This window comes from Anarhichas minor, unplaced genomic scaffold, assembly GCF_050575085.1.
Source record: "Anarhichas minor isolate MPS153535 unplaced genomic scaffold, ASM5057508v1 ptg000042l, whole genome shotgun sequence".
Lineage (NCBI taxonomy): Eukaryota > Metazoa > Chordata > Actinopteri > Perciformes > Anarhichadidae > Anarhichas > Anarhichas minor.
Genome location: NW_027466488.1, coordinates 3,643,678 through 3,666,446, shown reverse-complemented (window position 1 = coordinate 3,666,446; position 22,769 = coordinate 3,643,678). Strand labels below are relative to the sequence as shown.

Here is a 22,769-nt window from a genome sequence, read left to right as displayed (position 1 = left end):
AACCCATTAACTCTGTAAGCTGTTATGATGAAATAAATCCAAAATAAATTAATATTTGTTTTAACTAATCATGTGTTTGCCTAGGAATTGCAGCTTTACGCTCATATCTGAACAAAATTACTCACTAAAATGTTGAGTGACTTTGAAGTAACAAACATCATTGACTGTCTCTATTACTGTGTTGCACAGTAGTCCATTCAGCGTTTCTACACAGAAGATGAGAGGTATAATCTTTACTGCAGTTTGCATTAGTGTGATTACTTCTTCGATGTCAGTAAATTCAGTATTAAATGATTTATTTGAATAAAAAAAAGATGACTGCACTCATCTTTACTAATTAATTAATTCACTGTGTTATTAGATTTTAAAAAAATGGTGATTTTGGACCAAATTGTGTTTTTCAGGTTCTAAGTATTAACAAAAAATATATCATTTACCACTTTAAGTCAAATTTCAATAAAATCTAGATTTTAATTTACTCTACAGTGATAAAAAGACAGGACAAAATTACACACAACAGTGTAATCTACATGCTGCTGAGAGTGCTGCTCTCTCACCGTGATGGGGCTCGGGACAGCAGCGACCACGATGCCAATGGTTGGCTGAGGTGACAGAGGGGTTGGGTTGGCACAAGGCACACGGTCATCTGCCCTTTTGGTTTGTCCCTCTCCGGGTAAAGGAGAGTGCAGCTTCTGTTCTTGTTGTTTCCTCTGGATCTTCCTCTGGAGCTGCTGCTTTGCATCGACAGAAGGTGAGGACAGGGTCGTCACATGAGGCTGGAAGGAGTGAGCCTCGGCAGTGGGGACAAACGCTGAAACCGTCTGTGAAGACTTAACCTCTAAAGAAAGGAAACAGCGGTAGGTTAGAGATGTATCATGCATCTGTTAATAGTAAAAAGTAAATAGCCTCATCATCATAATATGTGAAGACAATATGCTGTGATCATGGCACTTCATTGGAAAATACCCTAACTTATTGTTTATAACACTTAACATCCAGGAGTCCACGCTTTAAAAAAGTCCAAATAAAACATTAATACAATAATGAGTGCAAGGTCCAAAAGCTAAGATTAAAAACCCAGCTGATCCCAACACAACACAATCAAAATCAAATAACAACATACATTCATTAATAATATCAACAACTGGATCAAACTATACACATATAAGATAAACAAAAACAAATTCAAACTAATAACTACAAAAATACAACCAGCTGCGACATTAGATAGGAACATTCATGTATGTATATTCAGTCATATAGTCTGATTTAAGTGCAAATGCATTTGGTTCAAACATGTGTGTCTTGTTGATTCTATAATATTGAATATTTAGTTTTTCCACATATCAAATGAGTAATGTGTATGTGTTTGACCAGAGATCTCCAGTAAAGATGAAAAAGTCAGGTAAGTCTGGTAATTGAAAAACACAGCTGTCCTCATGAAAAATATCTAAGCAGACACTTTTTTTACCGACATAAAAGAGCAGTAGCAGGCAGCCGCCTCAAGATGCCACAGTTGACCTGTTTTTACACAGGCGGCATGAAGCCGATTTAGAGAGCGTCTGACCTGTTGCTGTGCCGGTGATAATGGTGAGAGCTGCCAGAGACTTGTTGCTGATGTAATGGCTGTCGATTAGGAAGCGAGCCAAGTCTTCCACGGCATCAAACTGGCGTTTCAGCACCTTTTGGGCCCACTCACACACCAGATCACAGGCTGCAAATCGTACGTCCTCCTTTATGCTGCTCAGCTGGCCCGGTGACTCTACGACATCACACTGGAGCTACACACAAACGATTAGTGTTTTTACATGTATACATGATACATTGCATGACAGGACATTGAAAAAAAATAGAGTCAAAGAGATTTAAGGATATTTTAAAATATTAATAAGGAAGATCTAAATGTGCTTACCCCATCCCCTGTTTTATGGAGATCCAGAGAGGGTAAAGATGGCATGTGAACAAAGAGCCTCTTCCTCAGTCCACTGTAGCAATATGTAAGCTGGTGTTAAGATCAAAAACATGTGATTCCAACGTCTGCAGTAATATAGATTGTACACGTTCCATGGAATGTAATCAGTTTTCCATTGTAAAAAAAATCAATATTAGAAAATTGGACCATTTCATTTTCCCAAACTCTGTTTTTCATTTGACAGATCAATGTAGAATTAAGATTGTTTTTCATATCTAGGGCCTGTTGGATATAAAAATGAAAATCTGAAAAGAAATATATTCCGAGCCTGAAATTGGATATTCAAGAGTTTCCAAAATGTTTAACCACTTTGCTGCAGTAAAACTACTTTAATTTAAAATGTGTTTAATACGTTGATATTGTACCAGTTCTTTTACAGACTACTTTAATTAGTGCTTATTGTCAAACTATGAATGAAAACAAATCCTTGATCCCTCAGACACTAGCAGTTTGCTAATACAAGTTCAAAACAAACTCCCTTCAACAGGCAAAAGTATTTCGCCATCACAACCCATAAAACTCTCACACCAAGATAATTCATTAACCTGAATGACTGAAGGCTATAAACACAAATCAAGTTTTGCACTTTTACGCCATCAGCAAAATAGAGGAGAAAAAAAATATCACAATTGTGTCGTGAAGGTTAAGATCACGGTGGCCTCTGTATTATGCTCCTGCTTCAGAGGCAGAGGGGGACTTTATTTCATTTCACATCTATATTTAGAGAGCTTATGAACTGCAACAGCAGATGGTCTGTGACCAGAGACAGACCCAAACTGTTACAATCCATTCCACTGAAGGATATTTTGATTTTCCTCTCATGCCAAGTCGACGCGCTTTCATGTTCGGGAAGACATTTTTCATCATTTTTCCAAAATCTGCAGCACTCAGTGGTTGGTAGTTTAGATTGTCACAGAAGCTCCTGAAAGACAGAACAGACAGAACAAATTAAATCACAGGGAAAATTCCATCTACACCTTTTATGTGCCGGCCACAACCTCTTACAAAGCTAATGCAGCCCCTGTCTCTCTTTGCCGCATTTCTTCGACAGTATACTCTGGCTCAAATAAATACGCTTGAATATCCGAGTAAGCCAAAATACTCTAAACTGTATCCTTGTCCATAACGTCCTCTGCACTCACATTTTGATGATGCCATTTTCTCCATTGTAATGTAGCTAGTTTGCAATACAAGCAAAGAGAACAAGGAAGTTCAGTTTTTGAGCGGCCGGCCCTTCGGCTACCCAGAGGTTGAGACTTGAAGTCCAAGCTGAAACAGCAGCCTGGAGTTCATCCTTACATCCAACTACGTCACGTCAAATGACGGCGCTGGGCGCAGGAACAGATTTGCGAGACGGCTTATTCGTTATCTACTTAAATCATCAGCTCCAGAAAAAAACAATCGCTCCGACTGAAATCAGTTATCTGCACGAGTGAGCCATCTTGCTTCTTTCTCACGTTTGTTGAGAGTTGCACATGCATAATATCAAACAGGTAGGCTCTACCGGAGAGTGTAACGTTAGCCAGAGCTAGCAAAATGTCAGCAATTTGGAAATGTTTTACACTGTAAAATCACACCAGTCAAACGGCAACACATTTTGTGCGCACTGGTATCAGATCGGTACTCAATATCGGCAAGTTCAGGTGTTGGAATCGGATTCAGGAAGTAAAAAATGGTATTCCAACATACTAAAAAGTCAGATATTTGTCTTTTTCTTAGGTGCTGGTGGAAACCAAAAACAAAACTAGGAGGAGATTGAACAGTTACATTAATCAGGTGACCAGAAACATGACTGTAAATCAATACTAATGTTGCTTTGCAACTGCTGGATGAGTAAATAGGAAACTTTGCTAAAGTTAGGTGTGTAGAATTTTGCAACAATAGAGTTGTAAAAGTGACTCACAGTTTGACAAATTTGTAAAACGAGAACTAAACTAAGTGACGTCCATATCTACATTTTTTTATTGGGCATCATCCCCATTCCCATCGAACATAAAGGGAGGTAATCAAATGTTTCTTTCACGCATTTTTTTCTTGACTTCAGTACTTGCAGTACCTTTAAAAAAATATAGTGCCAAATGTGATTGTTTCTTTGTAGAAAACAAAACGTTTTTGTTTTAAAGTGAAGCTCATAACGCTCTCACTCTTTAAAGCCTTTTCACATGTCTATCCTAAAGGCGCCAATATTTCTGGGGGCCACTGTATTTCTGATCTGGTAGAGTTAAAAAGACAGTTACGTAACACTGTCAGAGCATTTCAATGGCTGTCTCAGACTTTCCATTCTAATATTACCAACACATGGTGCTCTCTGTGATTCCCATGCCTGCTGCATCTATTTATACTGTTGCTTCAGCCGCCAGTGATTTAGACGAGAAAGAATCTCGACCAGTAGTAGCTGTTATCTATTAAAGAGGTGAACACCAATGAAACATATTCAAATACATAGTGGAGTCTATAGGTAAGTAAAACAAATCAGCTTTATTCTCTGTGAGTTATATATTGTATGTGTATCTGCTTTGGGCTCTGTTTTCACCTACTTGTATTCATCATAGACCTCCTGTTTGGGAAGAGACGTCTCTGGGTATTCCTCCAAATGATGGCGGATCCAGTTAAACGCATGCATCTGCTGAGTGCGGCTTGATGACAGGGCGCTCTGGTCACTGAGAAAAAACGTGGATCATTGGTTGACTGACAAATGACAAAGCAAAAGAACAACACATGGCTCACTCAAGTCCCTGTCACCTTAAGAGTCCTGAGAAATCCTCCTCACCAAACATGATCTAACTTTGTTTGTGTGCGTCATTATTATTTTACCATTCTATATCATTCACAAACTAAACATGTTTAAGACAAAAACAAACAGAAATGTTTGCCACTTCATCAACTGAACATTTTTCTATAAATACTGTGAGAAAGCAGGTGTGTTCTTACCTTTTATCAATGCTACTGCTTGGACCAGAAGGCAACTTAAGGTAGAGGTAGAGTTTTTCAATGTCTGAGAACTTCTCCACATCTTGCTGTAGAAATTTTAAAAAAGGGTAAAAATAAAAGAATATAGTTTTAATATTTGGCCTTCCTATTCATCAGTATGTAGGTAGCTTCCTGACTTGGATTTAAAAGTGGAGGTCGTGCTGCTACACCTGCAGAGCAGATAGTTGGTTCAGTCTCCACTGTGGTCCAGACTGAAATAAGTCAACCTTTATTTGATGGATTGCCAAGAAATGTTGTAGAAACATTCATGATCCCAAGAGGATGAATGATTTTGCTGATTCTCTGACTTTTATCTTTAGCGCCACCAGCAGGTTCACATCTGTGGTTTTTAGTTAAGAAGTCTCAACAACAACTATCGGCTGCATTAAAATTAAAACTGGGTCACAAGTTTATCAATCCCTCAAGATGAAGAGCAATAACTGTGGCGAGCCCCCGACTTTTGCTCAGCTGTACTTTGTGTTTAGTGCTATTAATCAAATGTTAGCTTGCCAACATGCCCAACTATAAGAAGGTGACCATGGTAAACATTACACCTGCTACACCTGTTAACCTTGTCATTGTGACACATTTAGCCCACAGGCTGTTGACCGGGGGTCTCCAACAAGTAGCTCTCAAGCTAACTGTAGCGTAACGGTTTCTGAGTGGCTCGCTAAAGGTTCAAAGAATATTTAGATTAATGTTAGATTTTGTCTAATTAGCTCCCACAGTTAAAAAAAGTTGGAGACCCCTGCTGTAGACTGTTAAGTCGTGTCTTCTCAGTGACACAGCTCAACAGTGTAAAATATATAATCAGCTTGAGTGAATACAGTGGGACACGTCTTGTTTTGTAAATCAAGACAGCAGAGGAACACCTTTCATCTTTTGTTGGGGTCTTGGATGCTGCTCTGCAGATCAGCCGAACCTCCACGAACTAAAATGAATCATCAAATTCAAGGACTCATCAGGGCTGACCTGTTAGCTTTGGTGTCTAAGATGTGTGCAAACTAAACGTCCTTGGCACGGTCTGGAGCTACAAACAGTCTGGGACACTTCTAACGGCGTTTTTCAAAGGAAAAAAAACATGATGGCAGAAGAAGAAGGAGCAGTTTAAATCCTGGTGGTTTAATTGGCAGCAGACAACACCAAACATCAAACAATACTCCAATTCCAACCATGTGGGAATGATCTCAGTAACAAATACTTTGAAAAGTGTTCACCTCCCTTGAAAGTATTCATGTTTTATTGTTTCAAAACACTGAATTAAAGTAGATTTATGGTTTTAAACTGTTCAGCAAAAAACACTCTTTAACGTTAAAGTGAAAAAGATATCTCTACAAAGTGATTTCAATTTATTTTAAACATAAAATACTTGTTTGCATAAGCATTACGATACATACTGTATCTGGATGTCTAACTCTAGTTGGCAACTCTTCATGTGTGAAACAAGTTGTGTTCAGCCTTTTATGGCTCCAGAAGGAGCAGTGCAAAATTGGTCAAATTGAGCGTGAGTTGGTGCTGAGGAAAAGGAAAGGTGTGGAGTTAGAAAGAAGTGAGTTTAACAGATATGTAGCTCTCTCCTCATCTCTGCTTGATGCTACTTCAGCCACTACTAGCATAACACACCTGAATCTCTGACCCATTGGTGTCAGTCGTGTTGCATTGTGGGTATAGTAGGCGCCAGGTTTTGACAAGAAGAAGATTGCATGGAATAAAAAAGACGATGTTATAGGAGTGCAGTATTAAATTAGCGGAGGACTCTTTTAAATCAAGCATTAAGAAATAGAAAGAGTATAATATAACTGAAATCTGCCTGAAGAGAAACTAGTGAGAAAGGACACCAAGAGACCTCTGGAGTATTTAAAAGCTTCACAGGCGGAGATGGTGCATACAACTGTGGGAAGGTGCTTTTTTTGTCTGTCAGACTTAATCCCATTTTTGGTGTAAGCCAAACACGGCATATCATTAACCATCCCCACAGTGAAGCAGCGGGGCTAGGAGTGAGGAGCATTAGTTAAGTTTGAACCTGACTTTAAACCTAGAAGTGTAGAGATACGAGGCATTAACATGCTGCATTCTTACAGCTGTACAGCTGAGACACACACATACAGCTTAAACGGCTGCAGACAGACAGACAGACAGGCTTTTTTTGTGCAGCTTTGTACACTGTGAACCTGACACAAGATGACACACGATGCTGTAGGTTTGTCATCTAAGGTGAGAGCAAGGAGAGATCAGGAGGAAGAGAGGAGGAAGACAACACAGGCTTACACAAGGTCAAAAGACATTTTTGACTTTCTTTTTTTGACAGGGATGAGGGTAGATGAACCAGTCTGTATTAACAACTACATGACATCAAACATTATATATAGAGTATTACGTAAGGACACCCAAAGCTGGCCATCTTTTACTAGCCTTGGCTCCACAATGATTTTTTTTGCATTGAGGGTTTCTTTTATTAAAAGCTGAAACATGACACTGGGATATTCTGATAAGTTAAATGGTATCTACAACTGCTCGATAAAACTTTGGTTCATCATGACTTTAACAAATAAATAACAATTATTTATATTTATTCAACATGTAGGCTACAGCTCCCATGAGGCGTTAACGGTGACTGTCACACTCTCCAGGGAGCTGCACATTATTAAAAAAACGATTATATTGTTGTTGAATAGCAACTGTGCTGGCATGTACAACACTGGACACCACTTCAGCATACAGTAAAGTACAATATTAGCCCGCTCTTGTTGGTACTCGACTTCTTCTCTATATAGCAGGTTATGAAACCTACTCCAGAGCATCACACAAAACCACTACAGTAAAGTCACCACGGCCTTCGTCACAATGTATGTACAAAGGATGGACATCAAAACATGATAACTGAATACACCGTAAATATCTACAGCACAGCATCACTTATTTATTTTTTGCCCCACAAACAGCGGGAGCTGCTTGAGCCGGATTTTCAACAACAGTTGGCCAGATATTCAGTTTTTAATGTTAGGTAATAGATATTCAGTCACCGAAATTCAGTTGCAGATATTCAGTTATAGATATTCGTGGTCCCCAGTGGTATTCCAGTGGTTCCGGTTTACTTCAACATATACACAAGAAGATTTTCAAATATTTCAGTCATTTTCAAGAAAAAATGCCAAATATAATGCAGGTTCTTCTCAAATGTGAGGATTTAGATGAACAGATGAAACAAGCAATTAAAGGACATCACTTTGGGCATCTGGGGAACTGTGATGGTTGTTTTTAACTGCTTTTTACTGTTTTATGGACATAAGGATTTATCGATTAATGAAGAAACAAATCGGTAGATTAGTCTATAATAACAATAATCGTTAGTTGGAGTCCTAGAGCTCAGTCATCCTTCCCAGAGCTTGACCTTTACTGTTTTTGGAACTAGCGCCACCTTCAGGTCAAAATAAAATTGGCTCCATTAAGTTTTAAATTTTAACAATCCCATGAATGTTCTTTTAGCATCACTCCCAGGACATATTGTTAACGTTCTAACCAATTTCTGGTATCCCAAGAAACAATATAAGTGTGTAATAAAATCTTCTGTACAACATTTTCCTATTGTACAGACAGATTTGTTGTTTGTTGAAAAATTTGCCGCAAAGGAAATAAACCCATCAGGAATGAAAAGTATTTCAGCCCGACATGCTAGAACCAAAAATACATTAGAAAAAACATTTTACCAGCTGAATAAAAAGGTTTCATTTAAACTGTAATTTGTAGGTTAAAACACATCAAGGACACTCACCAGAATGTTTTCCACTTTTGATTGAACCGATTTGCTGCAAAACAGAGACAAAGTATAAATTAGTATCAAGCTCATGTAACATGAACGCTTGTGTCTAAAGCGTATTTATTTATAAAGCAGAGGAATGTTTGGCATGAGACAACCCTCCCTCCAGCATCTCTCAGATCATGTATCCCACCACCAGGAACACATGTTGTCATATGTAAAAAGAGAGAGAGAGAGAGAGAGACGGCCACTGTGGTAACATTGTCTCTGACAGAAGAACACAGTTCTTCATGTGCAGTCACTGTGAAATCTACCATACGAATATCTTATATCTTGAAGGAAGAATTGAATAAAAAAAAAGGACTTTTAACCTTTACTAATGTGTATTTTATAGTATATACTACAATAAAAGGAGCCTATCCATACTGACCATACTGGTCAGACAAAAGATAAACTACACGGCCCTATGCAAGAGAATTTATTCATGCAAAAACAAGCATTAGAAGATAGATTTAAACCAATGAGAAATAACTCAGGGTCAAACTAAGATACATGAATAAAACTTCTCCAGGTCTAATTCCTAATCTGCAGACAGGTCAGGTTGTTGTTGACTAAGACACAGAAGGCATGTCACATTTAAAGACTCTTACTCGTTGATATCGGGCAGGTCAGAATCAGATGCTATAGGACACGACAAGACAGTTGACTTTAATTCACTGTTACTAGGGAGCCAAGGATTTCCCAGTGCTGAAAGGCCGTCATTAAGCTGTTTGTTAGGCAGATTTGGCAGAGATCCCAAATGACACCCGAGGCACTGAATCAATGGAAGAACTGATTGAACTTTAAATCATACTGTGTTTAATATTCAGGTGTAATTCAGTCTCTGATTAGGTGGATTTGCTGAAAACCAGCAGGAACAGTAGCAATTGACGATAGACTATCATTGTTAATCAAGACACAGTGACGGTATAGTTGCAGATGAACTTGCTGGCCCCGACTAAGACAGCCTCACTCTACAATGACCCGCTCAGCCGCTCAAGTCAACGTCAATATTTATGCTCTAATCCTCTTAAAGTTTAACGATTTAGTGAGCAGGACAAATATCCAATACCCCATTATGTTAGCATAGTGGCGTGTTTCTGCTGAGGTTTTCCTGCAGACGTTTCACCTCTGAACTGTCGTGCTTTCTGGTAGTTCAGCCTTTTGACATTTTGTGACTGTTTGACATTTAAATGATACTTGAGTTCATTCACATTCAGAAATAAAAGGCTACTTCCAGTCAGAACACAGCCTTAAAACACAACAACCATAGACAATATGCACTATCAGTTGTTAACAAAATTAAGTATTTTTTCTAATGGGACATATCTTAACCATAAAACATCATGCGATTCATTAATACAACATTCTAGCCGACAGATGTATTAGAATTAGAACAACTGCTGTAATATTATTATTATTTGCAGGCTGTTCAACTGACTGGCAGCTCTAAGCAATCCTTAAATTCATTTAGTTTTAATACATTTCACTTTTCCATGAGGCTTTGATTCAGTGTGTTTGACTTTGTTATTCGAGTAGATAAGTGTCCGTCCTGATTATTTAAAACTGTTAAGAGTATCCCAGGTCACTTGTAGTCATGTGCTTCTGTCTGTGAAATTTTTTGGAAATAGTTATTTGTAGCCTAAAACCAGGCAAAGACATATAAGTTCAGTGAGCTCTTTTAAATAAACTGGTATGAGAATAATTTGGATAATATCGTGGTCATGTCTGGTAGATGTGAGCAGTTTTCAAAAACAGATCTTGGTGATAAACATGCCATTATATTTTTATTTCAAGGGTTTAGCACAGCTGTTACGGGAGCTACATACTGGAGCTGTTTGTTTCGGCATGTCGGGCGTGTTTTGATGATGGAAATAGAGGGAACTTGAATGTAGATGAGTATTACTGTGACAACGCCTTCAACCAATCAATAATCTAGCAAAAGATGAGGAGGCGGGTGTGAGGCGAAGGAAGGGATGAACTAGCGCCATGTTGCCTTTACTTAAGTAAAAGTAGCAAAACTCTATTACAAGTTCCATGAGTGAAAGTACACAGAACTATACAAGCAGAATCACCCTGTCATATTTATACTATCATGTACTATAACATCAGATTACTATTACAGGTGCATTAAAGCTACAGTTAATAACTTTAATGAAAATAACTTGTTGTCATATATGCTGAAAGTACATGAGACAGATAAGCTCTGCCCCCTTTTAGTGCTACTAATAGCATTTGAAAGTTTCCACTCAAAAACAACCAATCAGAGCCGAGGAGTCTCTAGCGCAGCTGTCAATCACTGCTCGTGAACTCTGATCAAACTGTCAAACTAGTCAATGCTGATCAAATATGAATCAATATTCTGTTACAAAATTGCCTGCCAGGCGGCCAGGTCACAAACTTGAGGCATCTTCTGAGTTATTTGAAGGAGCTTTGACTGAGCTGGACTGGGTAATGGAAAGTAATGTAACTAATTACTTCTGCTCTTGAGAAATGGGTTAACTTAGTCAAAGAGTAATACATAAACTAAGTACTTTATTCAAGAAAGATCAAACATTAACATTTACCAAGTTAAAAATTGTAGCTTTAAAATGCAGCATTTTAATGTTGTTGCTGTTCAAGGTGGAGCTAATTTCGACTACTATATGTAGTGTTGGATTGTTTGATATTTAGCAATGCATCATCATATTGTATAAGATATGTTATATATGTAACATATATATTTACAGAATAACTGGTGACTATAGCTGTAAAAACAATACAGAGTAAAAAGGCGAGGTGTAGTGGAGTAGCAGTAAAGAATTTAAGTACAAGTACCTCCACATTGTACTGTTCTTTACAGATTAATATTTTACATACACAATGTATAATCTATGAATATAATATGAGATACTGTTATTGATCATATGATTGCTATTGATTGAACTACTTGACACTATGAAAAAAGTTCAAATCAGCTTCATCAGTACTAAAAAGTCTAATTTCAGCAATAATAATCTATATAATAATAATATACAGTGCAATAAAATGACGCTGATAGAAACCACTGTGCCTAATAATGAGTTATGGTACTTTTGATGAAATGTATGCAAGACTTGTAGTTTGTTTGTAATAAAACATGTTTATTATGTTGTTCTGCTGCTTTTACACACAGTTCTAAACGGAGTGGTGGAATTTGGCTCAAGTGCTGCACTTAGTATTTCACTTTTCTGCCATTTTATAATTCTCTCCCTTCATTTTAGAGGGAATTGTTGTGCCTTTTACTCCCCTACATTCATTTGACAGTTACTTTACAGATTGGTGCTGGGTGCTGACTCTCTGACCAAGAACAATGAAAAGTCTGAGTTTAAATGTGATATCTGTTAGTTATTTCCCCTTGAAGCATCATCGTATATGCACAGTGGTAGTATGTGAACACCTCCTCACCAGATGGAGTTCTTGATCCTCAGCTGCAGAGCACTGGCCTCAGCGCCCTGCAGCCCAGTGAGCAGGCCGGGCAGACTCCTCGCCCCGCGGTCCGCCTGCTGCTGGGGGTCCTCCTCGGCCATCACGGTGGGCCACGGCACGAGTCTGGACTGGACTGGACTGGGCGGGAGGCGTGGACGGGTGTACTCGGGTTAAACAACATGGACCGGAGGTCGTCGCGATGCTAACGGGACAGCAGCGCGCCCTGTTGTTGTTGTTGCCACCCAGTCCTCCTCCGACATCGCGAGTCCCAACACTTGCTGAATTAAAGACGCTGTGCAACAAAACTACGTATCGTTGGCAAACGCGACGTGATGCATGGATATAAATACAGGCGGGTGTAAATAGTAAACGGACAGCTGCAAGGCAACTAGCCAGTCCCTCCGGTGTGCTCTGCCATGCAGTACCCCTCACGTTATGGGATGTCTCTGCATGTGCATGGTGAGTAGTAGCTGTGGGCGAACGCATGCGCATTAAGACCCACAGCATTAAAAACATGTAAGCTGGAGACGTTACTGAGCACATTGCTATGAATGTCAGTTTAAATCGGTTTAAATATGGATATTATTATTGCGTATATATGTTTACACAACAGTAAAGTAAAAAATAAATATGAAAAGATTATTATCAATCAATAATTCATATTATTATTATTATTATTATTAATAATAAATATTATTATTATTATTATATGCATTTGTATGTGGATTACCAACATCTTGACAGTTTGACGATGGTTTGTAGTCATTTGGTAAACTGTACCTTTACTCGAGAATATGCACCACTAAAGAACACATCCACTGATATACTACAGGCTTTATTATCTGACAACTACCAGTGGTAGAAAGTAACTAAGTAGCCTACATTTTAAGTACAGTACTTAAGTACAACTTTGAGCTACTTTTACCATACTTGAATATGTCCATGCTACTTCATATTTCTACTACACTTTATGTATTGCAGATACCAGTTACCTTTCATGTAATTTTATTTTACATAATCTAAGTTTATAGAATGCAATGCATTATCAAATATTATACCAGTGGTTCCAAACCTTTTTGGCTTGTGACCTCCTTGAGAAAAGGGTGAGGACAAGGCAGCGAGGAAGAGGACCCAAATGCAGACTACCACACAGACAGGAACAGTTTATGGATTTATTGCAAAGGTGAACGTATATACTATACCTATTGGCAAGTCCAAAAAGAGATTGTGTAGAATCCAGAGGATACCAGGAATGGGGCAGGGAGAGGTGCCTGCAGGTAGACAGGCAGGAAACAGTAGGACATCAGATGCACAAAAGCAAGAAGCAACAAAGCGGTGTTGTCGATCTGGAAGGGAGTGAGTGAAAAGGGCTGGTTAAATACTGCAGGCCTGACAAGGGAAAGAGGAAACAGGTGAGCAGGTGGGAGGGGAAGATCAGGTGACTGGGACTGGAGAAAAAGTCAGAGAGCATCTGGTGGACAGGTAGAGAATGACAATGAGTGTGTTTGAGGAAGTGGGAATGTGACTGGAAGAAAAGACAGAGAGGCAGAATGTAACGTTATTATTTCAGCTGATATTATATTTACAAGGTGCATGTTCTGACATTTTTGTGTGTTTTATATGGCCACACCGCACCTCAAATTACCACACAAAAAAACCGGGGGCCATTTAAACTTCCACTACAAAGATACTATGGCTACAATGAGACTAGGAAGAGTAGGGGGTTAATAGGGGCTCAGCAGCCCATTTTTGCCCTGGGAGACCATGCAGTCACATCTGTGTCTACAGTCAAAAGCAAACTCAAACCGTTTCTATTTGATCAGGCTTATGACACACACACTCTGACTGAGTCACGCAACTTTATTGACACATTTGCTAAATACCTAGATTACTACTTTAAGTAGGCTGGTTTATTGGGCAAGTATCACTGCCACAAAGCCAGTATTTCAGGAAATAACAGACATGTGTTTTGTGTTAAATTAGTCTACAAACTATTTATATCTAAGTAATTCCAATTCATTGTGTGATTCAAACTATTCATTATTATTTAATTATTTGAAATCAATATATTTTGGAAAAAATAATGATTTGTAGCCTAACACTTTTGTTGAAAGTTCGCCCTTAACTGTCCGTAGGAGGCTACCGTACTGTGCACGAACTGAGAAAGTAGTTGCTATGCAACCTGGGCCGCGTCGTCTCCCTGCTTCCACAATGGCTGAAAGAAGGTTTGATAAAAACGTCCGTCCGTCTCAGTCCGTCGTTTCGCAGGTTTGTAGCCTTATTGTTTCAAACTAAACTGTCTGTATGCCACCAGCAAAAGTTGAATTATTTGTTTCCAACCGGTGAAGTCACTGACCTTTGTCAACAAACATTAACGCAAGCTAACGTTAACTCGTCACGCTACTTCCACTATCTCGAATTACTTCTGTCTCTTCCAAAATACTACAGAAACTAATGTTGAGATAGAGGAAAACAAAATAAGTAGCGTTATGAATATCTCAAGCTATGGGAATGCTGAAGAGTGTGTTGCTGAAAAAAATTGATTGGACACCAAGCCAATCACATGCAGTTGGGATTTTGTCCCCAAACATTAGTCACAGTCACACATTGCCTTAATTCAATTTCCCCCAATATGTAAAACATTTAAAGCAAAGAGCCAAACTATTGTACTTGTTTTACCTTTGAATTTAACATGCTGTGCCTATATGCATAGAAAGTGCACTAGCATAAGTCACATCCTCTAACCACTAAATCACTTCAACCTGGATGTACAAACATGTCCCAATATGGTGCCACTTTCTATGAAGTGCCTTTATATAGAGGGTGTATATGCCTTTCAGTTCATCAGGAAGACCTGTGGTCACTGACCTGAAAAGTGTGAGAGCAGGGGTAGGAGGCATACTTTCAGTCTGACTGATACTGTGTCTTCAAGGCAAATAGCAACATCAATATTTGAGAGTTTAAAAATCTGATTATAAAATATCAGATATTTGTTTCTAACATAAACACACAACATAAACAAACATCCCTTAAATGTGAAATGTCTCCTGAGTGAATTAATGTTATAAAGTCTGCTGCTTTGTCTTGTTTATCCCAAGAAACGTCCGTCCTCTAGCAGTAAGGCTGTGAGGTCCAAGATGGTTGAAGTGAGACCGCAGGTTAAATCTGCCTCTGGTCCAACAAAGAAGCACACAGATGACCTTTTTGCAAAGGAAGAACAATACAAGTAAGAGCACCTGTTCCAATGGACATATATTTCTCTCACGTTTTCAAGAAGCAGTGATCGACATATTTTGAAAAACATTGAATAAGGCACACTTCTTCTTATACACTGGTGAAACTATTTGACTCCATCAGCATCACTTCATTCTGTCATCAAACCATCCGAGAGAGAAATTCATCATGTGTAAACTTACAATTAAAAACCATACGTAACGTTTTAAGACCACAAGTAAGAGAGTTAATGTGCCAAAAATCGAAACTGTATTTCCTATCTATTAAAGATGCCATAAGGCACTAAATCTTGGTATAAATATTATTACAAACATGGTGGATGTATTGTATTTCTTGCAGTCCTGTAGCTCTGGAAATCCTTGTATATGTTAAAGACAGACCCTTAATAATATCATTCTCCGTTTTATTTCCTTCAGACTCTTAAATGCAGAGCTGGAAGCCAAAACAGCAGATCTAGTAAGACAGGCAGACCAACTTATGGTAAGTTATTATCCACATGTTGACATTTTGATGAGTAAAGACTTGTTTTAAAAAGTGCATCTAGCTCTTGGTGTTTATCTGATTTTAGAGAGAACAGAGTGAAGTTCTGTCAAAACCCTTTTCCACCCTCCTGTTCACGGACATTGAGGATGAAGAGGAGTCAAGGTAATACATATCCGAGGCTCACATCTTTGGAGGCTTGGGCAAGTCACCAGAATATTATACAGGCTATTGACTTTTCAGTGGTTCATTTTCAAAAGTCTACATTTATTCCAGCCTCCACACAGACCATTAAAATACTCATTGCTAATTAAAGCAGTGTAAGACAACGGACTTAATCGACAAATATCATAAATATAATTCATTCTTTCTTATGTATCTATCTCCCAACATGTCTCTCTGTCTATCTATTCACCTACAGGAAGATGAAGCCTCAACAGTGCACTATGCAGGAGCCTGGTGTGAAGGTATCAGTTCAGATTATAAAGTTTGTATTTCTGTATAGTCTGTTATTGCATTCGGCCTACATGTCATTATGCTGTTTCTAACTGCCATCACCCCTCTTAGGTGGTGACCAAAAAAAAAGTCACAAAACAAAGAAAAGAGCCTCACTGTAACACAGTGTGAGTTTGAGTGTAAATAATTTTTAGAGTCGTTGTCGACCATTTTTATTTATGAGAAAATAACACTGCAGGTGTTGATTTCAGAACCCCAAAGATATCTCATGTGGCTGATTTAGCAGCTGCAGAAGACTCGGAGGATTTTTTCGTGGCAAAGACGATACGGAGCATGGAGGAGAAGATGAATGACAGCGCGATTCATGACAATGTTGTGGATGACGAGGCTAACGCTGGAGACAATGTAGGATCAGGTAATGTTTATGTCACTTTGTGAAAAGTAAACCCAAGTTTTATTCATTAATCGCATGTCATTTTGTCTTAGAATTATCCCAAAAACTTCACAGGTCCGGTACAGTTCGCCGTTCTTCAGAGTCTGAATGTGTTTTATAACAATAAATATTACATTCACATTATTCATTACAGTTTCTAACCAAGAGGACCTGTATGTTGGTTAATGTGGGATCCGAAATTTACTAAGAAATGATTTTCCATGAGGAAATCTTGCCACTTAAGAATTCCTAAATTAAATCTAGATTGGAGCTTTAACATTAAATAATACAGTTTGTCAGTAATAGCATGCGATACTTCTTAATGTATTTTTCGTGGGTTCATAAGTCTTACTGTGTTGCTGTTGTTTTATTAAGGCGTTTCAGACGCTCAAATACGATTTCTGAAGGCAAAACTACGGATCATGCAAGAGGAACTGGATCAACTCTCAAGTGAATATTATAAGAAGGTAAGTAGTTGATAGACAATGATTCAGTTGGAGCTGTTATTGCCCTGTCAGCAGAGGGGGACAGAGCTTCAGTTAAACAGCCGTGAGCCATCTAGTGAAGGAAGAACATAGAGGACTTCACATTGTTTATTAATAACATTATGTGTCTGTCGTTGCAGGATGATGAAAATGCTAAACTTAGTGCAAAAATGAAGGAGCTGGAGGAGGAACGAGCCAGACTGCAGAAAACAGCAAACATCCAGCAGACACAGATTGAAAAGCACAGAGCTTTAGCAGAGGAGTCCGACAAAAAATGTGACGGTCTTCAACTGCAAGTGTCTGCATTACACAAGGTCTGTAGCATGTCAATGCTGACAGTGTTAGACCATCTTCCATTACTCATGTGAACTGGCTTTGCTCTGTGCAGGAAATAGAAACTCTGAATAGATCCCACAAACAAGCAGCGGGCGTCCACAGCACCGTAGAGGTTCGTCTGAACAGAGCTTTGGAGGAGGTGGAGAGGCTGAAGACTCAACTCAACAAGATGAAACAGATGAACACGGTTTGAAAATTACAGTGCTGATAAACACATGATCTAATTATTCAAATGTTCTTTTATTACAAGCTAGAGATTGTCATGTATAAAAGAATACTGTTGAACTGTTGCTAACTACGGTGTTCTTTCTAAGATGAACTTCTTTCTAAACAGTGTACAATCCAGTGTGCATTTAAAATCATTTAAAATGATACAGAGTAGCATAAATCAAACATGTAATACTTAAAATAAATAATAACATATTTATAACAATCACAAAGAATCAAATCTTTAGTTGAATATAACAAATGTATTCCACTTGTAGAGGGCGTAGCAGCAACATGTGTTGTGTAACAGGGTTCATTTAATATCATTCTAAAGCCTTGTGATTATGAATGTCTTATTATTATAGTTTTAGGATCAAAAAAGTATTTGTGAAGTAACGTAAAGTGCTACCAATCTTTAAGGTCAAGATCAGATCACAGAGATGTTGAAACAGGAGCTCCATAACGTCCCACAGTAATAAACTGCAGAGTCCACTGACCTAAATAATAAAACTGAAGCATGCAGAGAGATCAGGAGGCTTTCATGTATGGCCTCTGAATGTTACGCTGCATAATGGACTTTAAAATATCTGAGGGACATGTGGAATATGATATTTGAAGATGTAAAGAGGAAAGTTCATTTAGCCCTTTGGATTTACATAAAATACCGGCTTCAACTGGATTTCAACATGTTTTTAATTGTTTGCAAATGAGTCCTCAGGTTGCCCAAAAGCTAAGATGTGTTTAACTTCTACTAATTCCAGTCTTTTAAATCATTTTGAATAAGGACAAGATAAGCGAGGAGCATCAGAGTAAAGAAAATCTACTTGCTGAAAACAAAATGCTAAAAAAGCAGAAAGCAGAACTCATCGTGGGTTTCAAGAAGCAGCTCAAGCTGATTGACATTCTCAAAAGACAAAAGGTACGTGTCTCTGTCTCACACACCCTGTTCTTACACAGCCTGTCTCACACACCCTGTTCAGAGTTTAATCAATGACTGACTTTTATTTTTGTGCAGATGCATTTTGAAGCTGCCAAGCTGCTGTCGTTCACAGAAGACGAGTTCATGAAAGCTCTAGACTGGGGGAAGTCATAGACACGGAGAGGTTCAGATAAATAGAAGACTTTGGGTTCAAAACAATTTAGATTTAGAGATTTGTCTCCTAATTATTGTCACATTTAGCCACCAGACGGCCTCAGATCTTTTCTGGAATGAGTTTTATTCAGATCCTGTCAGCACAATCCAAATAAAAACATGTCAATTAATAACTGTGCTGTTACTGAATGCTACACAAGCGCTATCATGAATGCTGAGAAATGGTCACAAAAAAATTGCTATTTAGTTCACTGTAACCTTAAACTGCCATCTAGTGGCATCGTATGCAATTTACTCATCGCTATCCCAGCCGTCCTCAGACAAGATATCTGCCTGACGTGTTTTGAAGTTTTTCCTGAAGTCTTCGTCAAAGTGCTCCAGGTCATCTTCACGGAGCAAGCCCTGAAAATGGATACACTCACGATCATGCACTTGTTCGACCTACAGGAGATATGCACCTGTGTGACATTATTTATGATCCATACACGGCACCATACCTTTGGTAGGTAGCCAAGGAGTTTTGTTACGTGACGTTTAAGAAGTCGCTGCCTCTCCTCTTCAATTATCTGCCGACGCAGCGCCTCCCTCTCCTGCTCCATTGCTCTTTCTTTAGCCTCCAGTTCCTTGAAGAGAGAGATCAATGTTATTATCAAAGCAAGTCATTCAACTCAACCAACTGACATTACAATCAAAGATGATATACTGGAGTGTAGGTTGTGTTTCACTTATGTTCCTTAAATACATCTTTCAGTATTCAGCCATGCTACTAGACGTTGGGATGTGTGTCCTGTTGGGCTGCTCTCATTAATACATTTTAATGTCATCAAATGTCACCATGATAAAACTTGGTTGCTGCTACTTGTTGCCTTCCATGATGAAATACTAGCAGCATGACCCCTGACAGTAAATGTAGACCAGCACCACCTCATTCTTGATGTGATTATGCAAACAGCGAGCGTAGTTCGTACCATGTCAGCCTCATGCTGCCGTCTTCTGTCCTCTAACATTTTCTCCACCTCGCGTTTGTGCTCCAGTTGCTTCATGCGTCGCTTCTGGGCATTCATCTGCTCCAAGCGATCGTCTTCTGCAAACTTGGCCATCATCATTTTCCTGAAGGCCTCGTCTTCCTCTTTCTCGGCCTGCCTTCGCATCTCTTTGAAAACCATCTGCTGCTGGCAGCTCTGCTGCATCATCAGCCTCTGTCTGATTTTCTTCTCCATCTCTTCCTGTTCGATGCATGTTTAGAGAAACATTGAGATCATTCAGGAGCACACAGGACTCTGTGTATGTCTCTTGTCTCATAATGGTTATTCTTCATTGTTTTACAATATTCTATAGACCACATGATTAATAAATTAAAAAAAAGATTGACAAATGAATTGATAATAACTTTCTAAATTACTTGGACCCTTAATATCCAGTATATAAATAAATATACTTGTTATTACTTTGTCTCAACTGTTACCTTATCATAGTCAGAATTGCTTAGTATGGATGTTTAAATAGTGAAACAGTGAAGCAATGATTCTTACAATGTCTCTCTGCCTGTTAGCCTCTTCCTGTTCTTCAAAATAAAGTTCCTCACGGACTCGCTCCGTCTCTTCACGCTGCTGCCTCTCCTCTTCCATCTGGTCAGAAAGCTAGAGGAGAACAGAGAGGAAAGATTGTTAGTGGTAAATACAGGCATGTGTCAATGAATGAAAAGATAAAAGGATGAGAATACATTTTAAAAAAGTTGTCTTAACTAATTTATGAAGATGCTCCTTTCCCTTTTCTCTCTCTCTGATCTTGGCCATATTGCTCTCCTCCATGTGCTCCCGATGAATCACAAACTCCATGATGCGCTTGTTCTCGGCCTCCATCCTTTCTTGCTCCATGCGTCTCCACTCGGCCTGCTGTTTCTTGAACTCTTCAATGTGTTGCTGAGTGGCTCTGACCTTCTCCAGTTTCAGCTGTCTCTCCCTTCAGAAAACAACATTATCTTTTTAAATAAATCAATCATGCTACCACGGCCTTACCGGTTTCTCTGGAAGAAACGGATGCTAGTAGAAGCTTTATTTGAAATGCATACAAATGTTATCTGTTGACTGCTGTGTTTAGCAAAAACAAAAATACTTGTATGCATTGTGCATTCGTCTTAAAGACTTAGAATTAGTAATGAATTAGTAATGAAGGACTCACATCTGATCCTCTTCGTAAATCTTCCTGACAATCTCATCAACCAGGAGCTTCTCTTTGAGGAACTCCTCGTATGCCTCTTGTCTCTTGCACTCCTTCTCCACGAGCTGCTGCTCCAGCTCTCTCTGACACTGCACCAGCTCCTCGTGGCGTTTCTGCTCCACTTTCTGCTGCTCAACGTCTGCTCGCTCATGTTCGCCCTTCATCTTGCGGGCTAAGTCTGCCTCCTCACGCTAATGTCAGAAAGAGAACGTACACAGTATCTAGCCTGTGTTGAATGTTCTTTAGAATGTTGGAATAATAACACTGGATCGCTGCCCGGTGGCCATTGTGCAAAGAAAAGCATCTAGAGGTATTTAAAGGAAGAATCCATCTTTCACAGCCAGCGGTTCAGACTTGTTTTTGAGAAATGACTGAAATCAATGAGGACGGTGCTCACCATTGTCTTAAACCTCATAGCTTCCTGCTCAGCAATCTGTGCAGCTCTTTCCTTATTCAAATATGCAGATTTCAGCTTAGACTCAAGTTCTCGAAGCTCCAAGCTGAAAGGTATTTCAATAGTTATAGTTGCATAAATAAAGAAGAGACCAAAGCAGAAAAAAGATGACATTAAAGCAAGAAGTGTCGCATTTGTATATTGCCCCAGAATATAAAGTAAGTCCAGGTAATGAGTACGTGTGCATACCTGTTCTCTTTGACACGCTGTCTCATTTTCTCGTCTCTTTGTGTCTCATAGTTGATGCGGGCCAGCTCCTTAGCCATTCTCTTCTCTTGCTCGAGTTGCTTTTCTCTGTTTATTCTCTCCTCCTCCGCCTGCAAGTGACAGTTTAATTATGATGATCTGCATCTGAGTTTAGGCAAGTTACAGTTTATACATTGATGAGACAGCGTAGTGTTGTATAAAGCAGTGTTTATCAAAGGTTGGATCTCACACCACCAATGGGCTTGGATTTGACCTGTTTTAATCGTGATTACCAATAAAACAGAAATGAACCAACTATTGCTAAATTTGGAGTGTTGTTCATTAAAACAGCTTCCTCACAACTCCTCCATGTTACCCTTATAATAAGGTTGAACATCTTCATCTGTTTTTCAGCAGTAAGAAGAGGACAGTTCAGCTCTAGTCTACAGTAAAATAAACTTACATTGTCACCAGTTAACATAGTCTAAGTGGATGGACACGGTTTCCTTAATGTTATTTTGTTAATATTAAGATGCAGGCCATATTATCTGCACAGATAATTGTTTTGTGCCTGATGTTTACATTCCTCCTTATACACCTCTAAAAAAAGAGCTACAGCTATGCACTACTGTTTTTGTATTGTTTTGTCCTGTTTTTCTTGTGTAGCAAAAGGGCTACAACTGCATTTCGTTGTGCCACCCAGTGTTGCATAATGACATTAAATAATCTAATGACATCAGAGCGAATTGGCAACTTGTCAAACACAACCTGCACAATAGAAAGCAACATATACCTTCAGCATAGCGCTCTTCGTTTGCTCCTCCTTGAGTTCCTCCTGCACCTGTCGCTGGTACCTCCTCCTCTCAAAGCAGTCCTCGTCCCGCACACCGGCCTCCATCTGCCGCGCTCTGTCCACGCGCTTGGCCTCCTGCTGCCGGAGCTGCTCCTGGTTCTGCCGCTCCTGGTTCATCAGCATCTGCCGCTGGCTGTGCGCCCAGTC

The 22,769-nt window shown here is 39.1% G+C and overlaps 3 protein-coding genes across 3 annotated transcripts in view; 1 reads left to right on the top strand and 2 right to left on the bottom strand.

Annotated features, from left to right (window-relative positions):
* Positions 1-12,607, bottom strand: part of LOC142969978 (DNA-binding protein RFX7-like) — an 18,867-nt gene extending 6,260 nt beyond the window's left edge. The window contains exons 1-8 of the mRNA XM_076110117.1: positions 12,165-12,607; positions 8,715-8,748; positions 4,904-4,989; positions 4,510-4,632; positions 2,778-2,894; positions 1,913-1,997; positions 1,568-1,781; positions 558-838 (exon numbers count right to left, since the gene is read on the bottom strand). Coding sequence (XP_075966232.1) covers positions 558-838; positions 1,568-1,781; positions 1,913-1,997; positions 2,778-2,894; positions 4,510-4,632; positions 4,904-4,989; positions 8,715-8,748; positions 12,165-12,286 — 1,062 coding nt within the window. The 5' untranslated portion in view covers positions 12,287-12,607. The remainder of the gene's footprint in view (positions 1-557; positions 839-1,567; positions 1,782-1,912; positions 1,998-2,777; positions 2,895-4,509; positions 4,633-4,903; positions 4,990-8,714; positions 8,749-12,164) is intronic.
* Positions 12,049-19,062, top strand: tex9 (testis expressed 9). The gene is made up of 13 exons (XM_076110120.1): positions 12,049-12,644; positions 14,321-14,453; positions 15,284-15,411; positions 15,836-15,899; positions 15,988-16,064; positions 16,321-16,366; positions 16,467-16,522; positions 16,607-16,770; positions 17,164-17,255; positions 17,414-17,587; positions 17,662-17,796; positions 18,601-18,735; positions 18,832-19,062. The coding sequence occupies exons 2-13, from the start codon at positions 14,361-14,363 to the stop codon at positions 18,907-18,909; spliced, it is 1,242 nt and encodes a 413-aa protein (XP_075966235.1). The 5' UTR covers positions 12,049-12,644; positions 14,321-14,360; the 3' UTR covers positions 18,910-19,062.
* mns1 (meiosis-specific nuclear structural 1) lies at positions 18,695-22,769 on the bottom strand. The gene is made up of 9 exons (XM_076110121.1): positions 22,563-22,769; positions 21,773-21,900; positions 21,527-21,629; positions 21,091-21,320; positions 20,655-20,871; positions 20,442-20,549; positions 19,878-20,135; positions 19,407-19,532; positions 18,695-19,311 (listed from the first exon to the last, which is right to left on the bottom strand). The coding sequence occupies exons 1-9, from the start codon at positions 22,743-22,745 to the stop codon at positions 19,201-19,203; spliced, it is 1,464 nt and encodes a 487-aa protein (XP_075966236.1). The 5' UTR covers positions 22,746-22,769; the 3' UTR covers positions 18,695-19,200.

Excerpts from the sequence above, each read along its gene's own strand:
- tex9 (XM_076110120.1), top strand. The coding sequence starts at position 14,361 with ATGCAACCTGGGCCGCGTCGTCTCCCTGCTTCCACAATGGCTGAAAGA. Across the intron at positions 15,412-15,835 it reads GCAAAGGAAGAACAATACAA|ACTCTTAAATGCAGAGCTGG; the intron begins GTAAGAGCACCT and ends TATTTCCTTCAG. Across the intron at positions 16,771-17,163 it reads TGGAGACAATGTAGGATCAG|GCGTTTCAGACGCTCAAATA; the intron begins GTAATGTTTATG and ends TGTTTTATTAAG.
- mns1 (XM_076110121.1), bottom strand. The coding sequence starts at position 22,745 with ATGCTGATGAACCAGGAGCGGCAGAACCAGGAGCAGCTCCGGCAGCAG. Across the intron at positions 21,630-21,772 it reads CAGCGTGTCAAAGAGAACAG|CTTGGAGCTTCGAGAACTTG; the intron begins GTATGCACACGT and ends AATACCTTTCAG. Across the intron at positions 21,321-21,526 it reads CTATGAGGTTTAAGACAATG|CGTGAGGAGGCAGACTTAGC; the intron begins GTGAGCACCGTC and ends TTCTGACATTAG.